The 11,241-nt window shown below is 31.3% G+C and overlaps 1 protein-coding gene across 1 annotated transcript; it reads right to left on the reverse strand.

The window, feature by feature from the left end:
* Positions 1-5,921: 5,921 nt before the first annotated feature.
* On the reverse strand, positions 5,922-8,653 carry LOC127083283 (nudix hydrolase 2). The gene is made up of 7 exons (XM_051023588.1): positions 7,829-8,653; positions 7,600-7,737; positions 7,070-7,147; positions 6,936-6,986; positions 6,813-6,847; positions 6,605-6,713; positions 5,922-6,515 (listed from the first exon to the last, which is right to left on the reverse strand). Exons 1-7 carry the CDS (start codon positions 8,249-8,251, stop codon positions 6,324-6,326), a joined length of 1,026 nt encoding a protein of 341 aa, XP_050879545.1. The 5' UTR covers positions 8,252-8,653; the 3' UTR covers positions 5,922-6,323.
* Between the last annotated feature and the right edge of the window lie 2,588 nt (positions 8,654-11,241).

Raw genomic sequence — 11,241 nt, forward strand, 5'->3', positions numbered from 1 at the left:
TTTCACATGGATCAAACATATTTAAAGTGTGAGATCAAACATATTTACTGAGAAGTTAATCATTGTGAATATCATCTTGTAAATATCAGTTGTATATGAGACTTTGGTTTGATAGAGTTTCCAACTCTTCATCCTTCTTTAATTTTCTTATTGTCAGATGAATTTCGATGAGACTCTTTCTTTTGTGATATTTCTTAGTTATTAATTTTTTATTTTCTTTTCAATAAAAAAATTATTTTTATAAATACTCTTAAATAAGTTTATCTAATAGATAAAATCAGATAAATAGCTCGAACAAATCAACAATAATTAAAAATATATAAACTCAATCACATATTCATTTATTAAAAAGAAAATCAATCACATATAATTTTTTTCCAGAATTAGTAATAATAGATCATTACATCCAAGATCTAAAAAAATAATCAAAATAATCAATAATTTTGTTGATGTTCATATCATATGTAGTACATTCCATTTGAAAATAATGGTCAATATTCAACAAGGTAACATTTCTAAACAATTTCCCAACATCTATTCTAATATCAATTTCCACCCATCAAGTTATACATATGTATATAGTGAAAATGCAAAGTTGTACATATTTTATGCTTTTATATTATAATAAAAGTGCTTAGTTGTACATATTTTATGCTTTTATATAATAAAAGTGCTTATATTTATTAAACTAGCCGAATCGTATGTTGATCATTAAATAAAGAGTGAGTGATGGGAGAAAAAGAAAATGTGATTAATGGTATAGCCCATAAGGCAACTATATTATTATTTATTACAATAAAGAACTTGGACAATTATTATGGTTGCCACTATGAATTAATCTTCTAGACAAGAATAAATGACTTGAATGAAATGAACAAAATATAAAACCGACAACATTAATCTTATCTTCCAATGCTTTGGAATTTAATAATGAACTGATTTCTTGCAAATGTGGAAGTTTGTTTGAAATTTCTAACAACCCTTAAATAATTAAATCAAATTACATAGGTGCCATTATTAAGGTTGGTGAAGTTTGGAAGTTAATAACAAATGAGCAGAATCTTTTTTTTGTTGATGTAGACATGCGATACTTTTTCAAGAGGAAGTGCTAGTAGGCACTTTAGACCATAAAAATAATTAACTAAGACATTAGTCATTTTCTTCCTCCAACAAATATATTTTTTTAGTGGCACAAACCAACACCCTCTCACAACTTAATTTCCCAAAATTAAAATTCATACTTGTCTAACAGCGTCTGCAATCTCAAACACTCCTTATTCAATTTAAAATAGACGCCTTGAGTATGTTCTAATATCCTGGTAATCAGTGTTATTTTCTTGGTTTTAAGATTGATGAGAAATTAAAATATAATAACATACTAATAATAAGATATCAATATACAGCTGATATAAAATTCTTCAAACTTGTAGCAACCTTGAGGATCAATAATAAATATAAGACGGCAAATAGAAAAAATAAAGACACAAAATAACATCGATATTTTTAACGTGGAAAACCCCTTAATATGAAAGTAAAAACCACAAGTCATCCAAATCACTGAAATAATCCACTATAATCAATTAAGGATACAAAATAGTCTTAAAGTGATTCACAAACTAGTGTTAACAACCGCAAATCACAAAGCAAACTAGCTTACAAATAAGAATAAAAAAGATGGAATATTTCTCAAATTTGCAGCTTCAATATGAAGCAGATAACTCTGACCTCAGACTTTGTTTTGAAATTCTGAACGGTCAAAAGTTAGATACATGTGTTACGAACCTGCCCTACAAATTTGAGCTTGATCCAAGGGTTAACGAATCAGGGATCGTCGATTTAGTGAGACTGGTTGCAGAAAAACGGGAATGAGTTTCTCTCATTTTTTCTCTCTTTTGAATCCTTATTTTCTCTCTATCTCTCTCAATCCTAAATTGATCATCTCCACTTAAATAAGTGAGACAAATAGGTTAATCATATTTTGGTCTTTCTCCACATAGGAAGGGAGCTCAAACCCAATAAATCTCCCTCTCACAACCATGTGGAGGAAATTGTCAAACCGGCGATATCACAACAAGCTTCAAATTTACCTCTTGGTAATGCTTTAGTCATCATATCAGAATCATTATCATTTGTATGAACTTTAGCTAACTCCAACAACTTAGCATCCAAAACATCATGTATCCAATGATATCTCACATCAATGTGTTTGGACCTATTATAAAAAGTTGAATTCTTACAAAGATGAATAACACTTTAACTATCAACAAATAACACATATTTGTCTTGAACAAAATCAAGCTCATGCAAAAAAATCAACCATAGTAACTCTTTGCATGCTCCAGCAATTGCAATGAACTCAGTCTTTGTAGTAGACAATGCTACACACTTTTACAATATGGACTGCCAAGTCACAGCTCCCCCAGCAAATTTAATCATGTAGCCCGAAGTGCACTTTCTGGAATCAATGTCTCCATCCATATCAGCGTCATAGTACCCCCCACTAGAGTAGGCTTATCTCCACCAAAACAAAGCCTCATGATACCTTAAAATCCATTTTACATCATTTCAATGCTCTCTACCTGGATTTGACAAAAATCTACTGATTGTACCAACAACATGTGATATATCTGATCTTGTACACACCATTGTATACATCAAACTACCCACAACGGATGCATAAGGAACGCATTTCATATCAAAGGCTTCATCTTCACTTGAAGGACTTTGATTAGAACTCAACTTGAAATGAGTAGCGAGAGGAGTGCTTACCGCCTTAGAACTTTCCATTTTGAATCTTTGCAGCACTCTTTTGAATATATCTATTTTGATCGAATGAGAATTGATACAAAAGATATTTTTGAAAGCCGACGACAATATGAAACTCCACATCAAAGAACAGTTGAGGAAGATTGCTTATCCAGAAACCACCGACTTGAAACCACTCTCTCAACCGATAAAAATAAAAGTTGCTTCAAAGAAACACAAGTCTACACCGAGTAACAATTCAATGGTGTGGTCTCCTTCGTATTTTAAACATGTTGACAAGGTTTTTCTGGACTCACCAACTCCAAAATCTCAAAAAACGTATTTTCAAAGGAGCTTGCATTACCAAGTCACCTCATGCGGTGCCTCTAACAAAGATTCCATTCATTGACGAGATGTCGGTGTTTATGCACAAATATATCGAGTGGATCGTCAATGTTGACGGGGACAGTAATCACGGTTATCAAGTTGTTTTGAATTTACTCGATAAAGGAGAAGATAATCATACATTTGTCCTCCATCAACTTATCCAAGAGTTGATGACTCATAAAGAATCATACACATAGTTGTATGGAAAGAAATAAAACTTTGATGAAGTTTATTTTGTTCAAATTTACTTGAAAATGGGATGCCCTATACCACTTACATCACTGGAGTGGACGACTCATTCAACAACAAAAGCTGAGACTTGGTCGGGCCATTTTATGGAAAGGATGCAAGAGTTCGAGAAATTGAGAAACATTGAAAGATAATAAAATGCACAAAAGTCAAAGGAGGTGCCACTTGTAAATATAGCTGGCGAAAAATATTTCGATTCGTTTTAATTTCCTATTTAGCCGGACAAATATGTGTATGTAATTGTTTCTCAATATTAATGAAGTGTAATATATTCAATTTATTAATATTTTAATATATTTTTTTATCTTTCCCATAACATTTATCAAAAAGTGTCTTCAATTAAGTTATATTTCCAAAGGTTCGGTTTTCTACATGTTCATGAGAGGTTTCAGAGATGCATCTCCAGAATAAGATAATAGGGTACAGACTCAGAGATGCATCTCCGGAATCAGCATGTCGGGTTTTGAATGGTCTATATTTGTTTACAGCTTCTATAAATTAAGATACTCTTGTTTTTTAATCACACAAATTAAAAATGTCTCAAATATCGCAAATAAATATCAACTGGTATGTCGCAAATGTCTCTTCTCAACGCAACTCTCGGGTGAAAGTTTAAGCTCAACGAGTACACATCTCTTGCAGATATTAAATACGAAATTCACCATCTCCTACGTTACGGAGACAATCAAAGAATTGTGAAGTTCGAGTATCGTTCATTGTTGTTTGACAACGGAGGGAAGATTGAGTTCAGCAACTTTAAGCTCAAGACGGATGCATATTTAAGGGATATGTGGAATATATTTTTCTATTTTGAACATAAAAGTTCTGCTCGAGTTGAAAGCGGCGATTCCAAGATCGATCGAAGATATTCTGAAGATGTTGAAGCGTCCACCTGGATATTGAAGTGTAATATTGCATTTTATGTTAAAATTATTTATGCAATGCTTATCTTATGTTATAAATGTTAATTTTATTTTGTCAAATTACATGTTTTTGGTGTCTGCTTTTGCTACTGGTGTGTCAACGATATGGAAATGTATCTACGGAAGTATACTGGAGATGCATCTCCGGTATTAAAAAAATCAACTTATAGGATGTCACTCAGAATGACCTACGTTGAGTGTGTATTAGGTGCTTCTGGAAATCCATCTCCGAAAATTGGGGGATATTTAGTATTTTCGTGTGGTGTAAGAAACATATAGTGTGCATTAAAAAATTCTCTTATTTTACTATACATTATTTTATCTACATGGACAACTTTTTCACGTGAAAATCAAAATCATATGGGATTGTAACTTTTATGCTTTTCAGGAGCAGCGTGCTCATTGAATGAGAATGCTGTTCTAATATTTCATTGATCTCATTTTTGGTCCAATGTATTCATTGAATTTATGATATGTGGTGTTTGTTTGGTACCAATCATTTTTTCTTTTTATCAACCATTTTCTTAATTTTTAAACTACATTTTTTACAACAACTTCGAAACTTTATCCTATAAATAATTTGTAACACAACTATCTCTTCATTCTTTGCAATTTCTATTATATATTTCAATCATATTTTCTTTCAAACACCCGAATGTCTACTTCAAGATAGATACATACTACTTTTATATCTTATTTTTTCTATTTCAATCATTATAAATTCATGATTGTTCTTTTAATCAAATCACTAATGCATTAATCCTTTATTTTTTTTTTGCCTACATACATCATGATCATCACGAAAATATACTCAAACTATTTATGAATTGGCTTGGATAGTAGATGTAACATAATCTTTTCATAATAGATCAAATAACTTGATATGTTAAATTTATTTGCAACTATATCACAATATGTATCATTAAATATAACCGATCTATTTTTTAGACTATTTTTTTAGTATGTTCCTAATGACGTCTATGATTATTGTTTTCTTAACAAGGAGATCTCCTATATTGATCCCATTAATGAAGACGATCAAGACATTTGTCACAATTACAAAATCATTTTACACATCAAATGATGGTCATAACACTTATTTCTATAGATCGCAACGACTTCAAAAAAGAATGCAACTTGAAACTTGGTGTTCAACTTAGTTTTGTAGTTGATTAACATAAGTGTTTATATATTGATCTCAAAGTCTACCGCAAATGATTTTTTTTATTTCTGATTTTCTATTTTAATTTTATTATCTGCAACTATATATATTTATTCAATAAATAAAATCTTTTATTTTGCAATCGATTATATTATTATTATTATTATAAATATGCATACCAAATCAGAACTCATGCGTACACACGGATATCCTATTAGTTTATTTGTGAAAACTTACTGTCAATAATACCGTATGAATTGAAATTTGTCAAGTCACTATTTTTAGTCGAAATTAAATAATTTTAAAATAAAAGATTAATTCTTTAAAAGAAAAAAAATAAAAGGATTAAAATTATAATTAAGAATATCCATTAAAAATAAACAATTAATTCATGATATATATGAATTTTAAATTTTTTTGAAGAATTACAGTAATAGGTCATTTCAACCAAGATCTAATAAATAAACAAATTTCTTGATACATTCCATTTGAAAATAATGGTCAATATTCAACAAGGTAACAAACATTTGTGAACAATTTTCCAACATCTGTCTCCTCAAGACTATATTATAATATCAATCCAATCTCCACCCATCAATTATGTATGGTGAAAATGTAAGGAATTTACATAAATAAAGAACTTGGACAACTATATATTATGGTTGACACTTGACTTGTATGAAATTATTACAATAATCAAAGATTTGAATGAAATGAACAAATAAAAAATTGACAACAAACATATAGTGACCTGATTTCAAGCACCTGTTGATTTTATTTTATTTTTTGAAATTTCTATACACCCTTAATTAATTAAATTGGTGCCACTATTAATGAAGGTTGGTGAAGTTTGGAAGTTATAACAAATCAGCAGAATCTTTTGTGTTGATGTAGACATGAGATTTCTTGCAAGAGGAAGTGCTAGTAAGCATGGTAGAAAAGCCACAGTACTTTCCATTCAACTTTGATAATCCTACTTTTGTTAGAAAATTAAATAACTCATTTTCTTGAACAAAAGGTTGAGCTACATAATCATCAATTGGCATCCACTGAAATAATAAAATAAATATATAAAATTAGTATGAAGATTGAGTTATCTAACCATTGATATTAGTTTTATTAGAATATATTAATATACCTGCGCTGCTTCAATTTCTGAAACTTGGCTCTCAATGTTAAAGGAATGAGGTTGTAACATGCATATAAAGAGTATCTCTGATTTTTGGAAGAAACATTTATGTCTTTCCCTAATTAATTAAGAAAAATAAACAATTATAATTTGAATATCCATGGTAATATTCCAATATTAATATATGATAAAAAAAAACTTTTTCATGAAATCTTACCTGAATGCTAAAATTTGAACAAATTCAGTTTCTATCTGAAAAAATAATAAAACTAATTAAAAAGAGTTTGAAGAATACTTAATATGGTTAAACTATATTAAATTTAAATATGTTTTTACTTACTCCTGTTTCTTCTTTGACCTCTCTAATTGCAGCAGCACAAACATCTTCCCCCTGCAAATAATAGAATTCAAATTAAAACAAATATATAAAATTTTCAAAGATTTATAAATCAACAATAAATTTATAACATATACCTCATTAACAGCTCCAGTAGGCAATTTCCATAATCCTTTGCCACTGAATCTCCCGTTTTTTTCTTGAACCACCAGCACCTATCAAATATAAACAAAACAATTTAGTAATATATATATATATATATATATATGCTGAAAAAAAAGTTCTTTACAGAAATTCAAAAAATAGTCCTCCAAATATTATTTGTCAACAAATTAGTTAAAACTCACTTCAAAACTTTATTATAGTTATTAAAAAGTAATATGATGATCACAAAATAAAGTCATAGATAGACTCCATCTCCAGGTTCATGAAAATTACAACTGACAGGTCATCTTTAAAATATGGTGTAGTCAAATAAAAAATTTGAATCACTGTTATTAGTCATTTGATTGTGGAATCTATTACAATAACTATTTATAATCTTCGAAATACTCGAACATACGTATATCAAACACGACACTAATACATTGACATGTGTATATTTGTGAATCGATATTCGACAACAACTTTAATGTGTTAAATGAAAGGGAAAAAAATGAAGAATTACCTCCATTTTGGTATTGATTACAAAAGCACCAATGGAAATGCGGTGAGAAGCGTTTGCAGGAATAGTATTAGGAGTATCAGGAATCCAATATACAAGCATTAAATGATCTGGTTCAGCATGATGATACTTAAATCCAGCCTATAATTCGAGCAACATATCAATATCAATTTCTCGCGATAATATTTATTTATATTTAAATATTAATATAAAATGATTTCAAATTCTTTACCTCAACTGCAGAAGCCACAAGATTTGAATGTTCTCTAGCCAACTTAATCCACACTCCCTTCTTTCCCTGTCTCCTCCATTGTGATATCGAAGCTTCTAGCATAGAAGCAAAAACATAAGAATTCATAGACTCCTCCATGTTTATAATAACTCCTCCATGTTGATCTTCAACTGCTTTGAGTGATCCAATACTTCTGCTACCTCTCATCACTTCCTCATCTAATAAAGCTGAAGAGGAAGACATATATACCCTTGAGAAAAGAACATTACCTTGAAATTTAGGGATGATAGAGCCATGAAAATTTCTAACTAGAAGTGGAGGTACAACAGCAGAAGAAGAAGAAGAAGATGTGAGGAATGATTTAGAAGTTGGCGAAAGGCGTGAAGAATAAAGCTTGCTAGTGATGCCTCTAAACCTCATCATTATGAAAATCAACACAAAAAGCGATTATTGGTGTTGTGTTTCTTTAGTGGAAGCAATTATTGATGTTATGATTAATTTTTTGAAACTGAGTTAATGGAGAGAATAAAGGCTTGAGAAAATTTATAGGAGTAAAAGGGGTAATTTCCGTGAAATAAGTGGCAAAAACGTTGAAGTAGTCTTGAATGTGTTTAGAAATTCTTTTAAGGAACGGTAAGAATCGAAGAAAGAAAGGAACGTGAAAAAGCTGAGAGCTAGAAAACAAAAATATGGAGCAATGAGACAGAAAAAACAAGTTACCCTTCTTAGGCATTCAAATTTCAAAGTGAAGACGTAGGAACTTTGTGTCACTTTTTCTGTGAAGTTTCAGATGAAAACGCGGTGCGAGTTATACGAGCCAATGTTAACGAGTCACAATTTATTGCATGACCCGTGAAGTACACCGGATGTAATATGAGTTTTAGCTTGACCACAAATATAAAATAATATAAGTGAATATCCAATTTTGTTTTTTAAAAATTATTTTATTTTATTTAATATCTGACTAAAATAAAAACAACTTTTAATTCTTGAAAAAAATTAATTGAAAAAGATTAGTTTTTATCTTTTTTTACACTTTATTTTATGGAAAAAGAGATGAGGAAGAGTCCGCAAATTCTAACTCAATCAACAGAAAATGATATGACTAGATTATCATTATTATTATTAGGGATCCAATGAACATTGCTTTTAGTATATTACAATTTCATCTACAAATTAAAAAAAAAAGATAGAGGAAAAAAAAGTGAAAAGATGAGAAAATGAATAAAAAATGAGGCGATTGTCTAATAATTTGATAATAATCTCGATAATAATTGAAAAAAATTAATAATCTAAAAATATTATATTATTAATAATAAATAAATAAAAGTTATATAAAATCATGTTTGCTATTGAATATGCATGAAGAGAAATTTTTTATTCAAATAATTCAGTTTTTAAAAAAAAAATCTCAAAATAACTCTGTTTTCAAAAAGTTTTTCAATCTACCCCATTTTGAAGAAGGGGTGTCAGATGAATTAGTGTCTGCTCTTAAATTTAGAGAGGAGGCGTCAATTGGTCTGGCACCTGTGTGTGTTTCATAATTTTTTTTTAAAAATATTGTACATGATAGATAAAGTCGAAATCGGACCAATTCATATTAATATTAATACATGTTTACACAAAAAAGACTAATGTCGATGATCGGGATCACCTAACCGACCTCCGATCCCACATCCCCTAGCTACCCGAACTCGTGGCCCTAACCCACGTTGATGATTCACCCCACGTGTTTGAGTATCTGAGGGGCCAAGAACATCACCACCAATTGCAGGAGATTGTCTGAGATAGTCAAACAAATCAGCGTAGTCTTGTGTATGTATCGAAGAGGTACCGCCATAGCTGAGTTAATGACCCATGCCAGAGTAGTTGGCTTGTGTTTGAGTTTTTAGAGGGTGACCGGGACGATTGAAGGGAGACATTGGTATGAATGATGCGTCGAGGAAAGGTTGAAATGATTGTTGTGGTGTTTGGTAGACATATGGTTGTTGAAGGTTTTGGTTTTGAGATGTTTGGGCTTCTTGGCTATGGTAGGAGGAGGGACGATTGGTGTTAAATGATCGTTGAGTGTTTTGGCTAAGGCGGCTATGGTAGGGTGATGTGTTGGATGCATAGCGATGTTGGGTCTCTTGATGATGATCTAGTTGTTGGTAGTAGTACGGGGTATGCTCTTGGTATTGTGATTGGGTGTATGACATGTTAGGGTTATATGTTTGTGTGTTTTTGGATCGGAAATTTTGATGGATAAGGGGTTATGAGTAGTCGGTCTGACAATGTTGTGGGAGGTTAGATGTTGAGCCTTCTGGTGTGTAAGTTTCTTGGCGTGGGTCGTATAGGTACATATCCTCGGCGATGAACTCAAATCCAACCGATATGTACCAAGCCATATAATTACGACTTGGTTTTTCTTCAGTTGGCATCACAGCGTCTGTTATTACATGGTCTTGGCGGTGCTTCCATTTGCGACACTCAGATCTAACGAAGCTTTGTCATGGGTTAAACTTCTATTGGTCGTTAACTTTGTGTAGATGTCATTCTCCTAGGTTTGTCGGGGGATCTAGGATGTGTTGAAGCATACCGAATTGCAATTTAACACGATCACTATTATGCATCTCCACAATGGTGAATCTTATGATCGGTGTGCATGCAGTCCAAACGGCTGCGTCTTGTTCGTTGATTTCATGGTTATGATCCAAATTTAGATATGGACGCCAAATGAACTGAAATGTGAACATATATTAGATTATAAATTTGGTAGAAGAAATTAAAAAATTATTATGAAATAATTAGGTTAATGGCCATACATCTTTCGGTCGAAGGTGATCCAAGAAATTGTGATACTGGGTAATACAGTGTCTAGGACATCTGTTATAACGCATACCACGTGCCGACCATTTGCACCATAAAAGTAAAAATATTATTTAGAGATAATAATCAGTAAAGTAAGTCAATATAGTCCATTTTTAAGAACTTACTTTTGTGCATACGCGAATGTGAATGGGTTGTTGTTGACGGGTGCTAGGGATGGTAGTTTGGATCAATCACATGCTTGGAGCAAAACAGCACATCTAGAAAATGTAGATGTGTCTTTGTGAGAATTTTTACACAAAGAGCTATAAAGATAAGCCAAACAAGCGGACCCCCAACTGTAACTTCTTATTCTATCTACATGTCTTAGTAAAGGTAAATACATAACATGCATACTAGAACCACTACCTTCGGGAAATAAAAATGAACAAATTAAAAGCATAATGTAACACCTAGTTTTTATTATTTGAGCATCTTCGGTAGAATTCTCATCTAACTGTAAGTTGTTATAATATGCCTTAAGACGTGAAAGGAGTATACTTTGACCTCTCGAGTTATCATCTAACAAATCAGCATCCAAGAGGTCCATGCAAATTGAATTTGCA

This window comes from Lathyrus oleraceus, chromosome 5, assembly GCF_024323335.1.
Source record: "Lathyrus oleraceus cultivar Zhongwan6 chromosome 5, CAAS_Psat_ZW6_1.0, whole genome shotgun sequence".
NCBI lineage: Eukaryota > Viridiplantae > Streptophyta > Magnoliopsida > Fabales > Fabaceae > Lathyrus > Lathyrus oleraceus.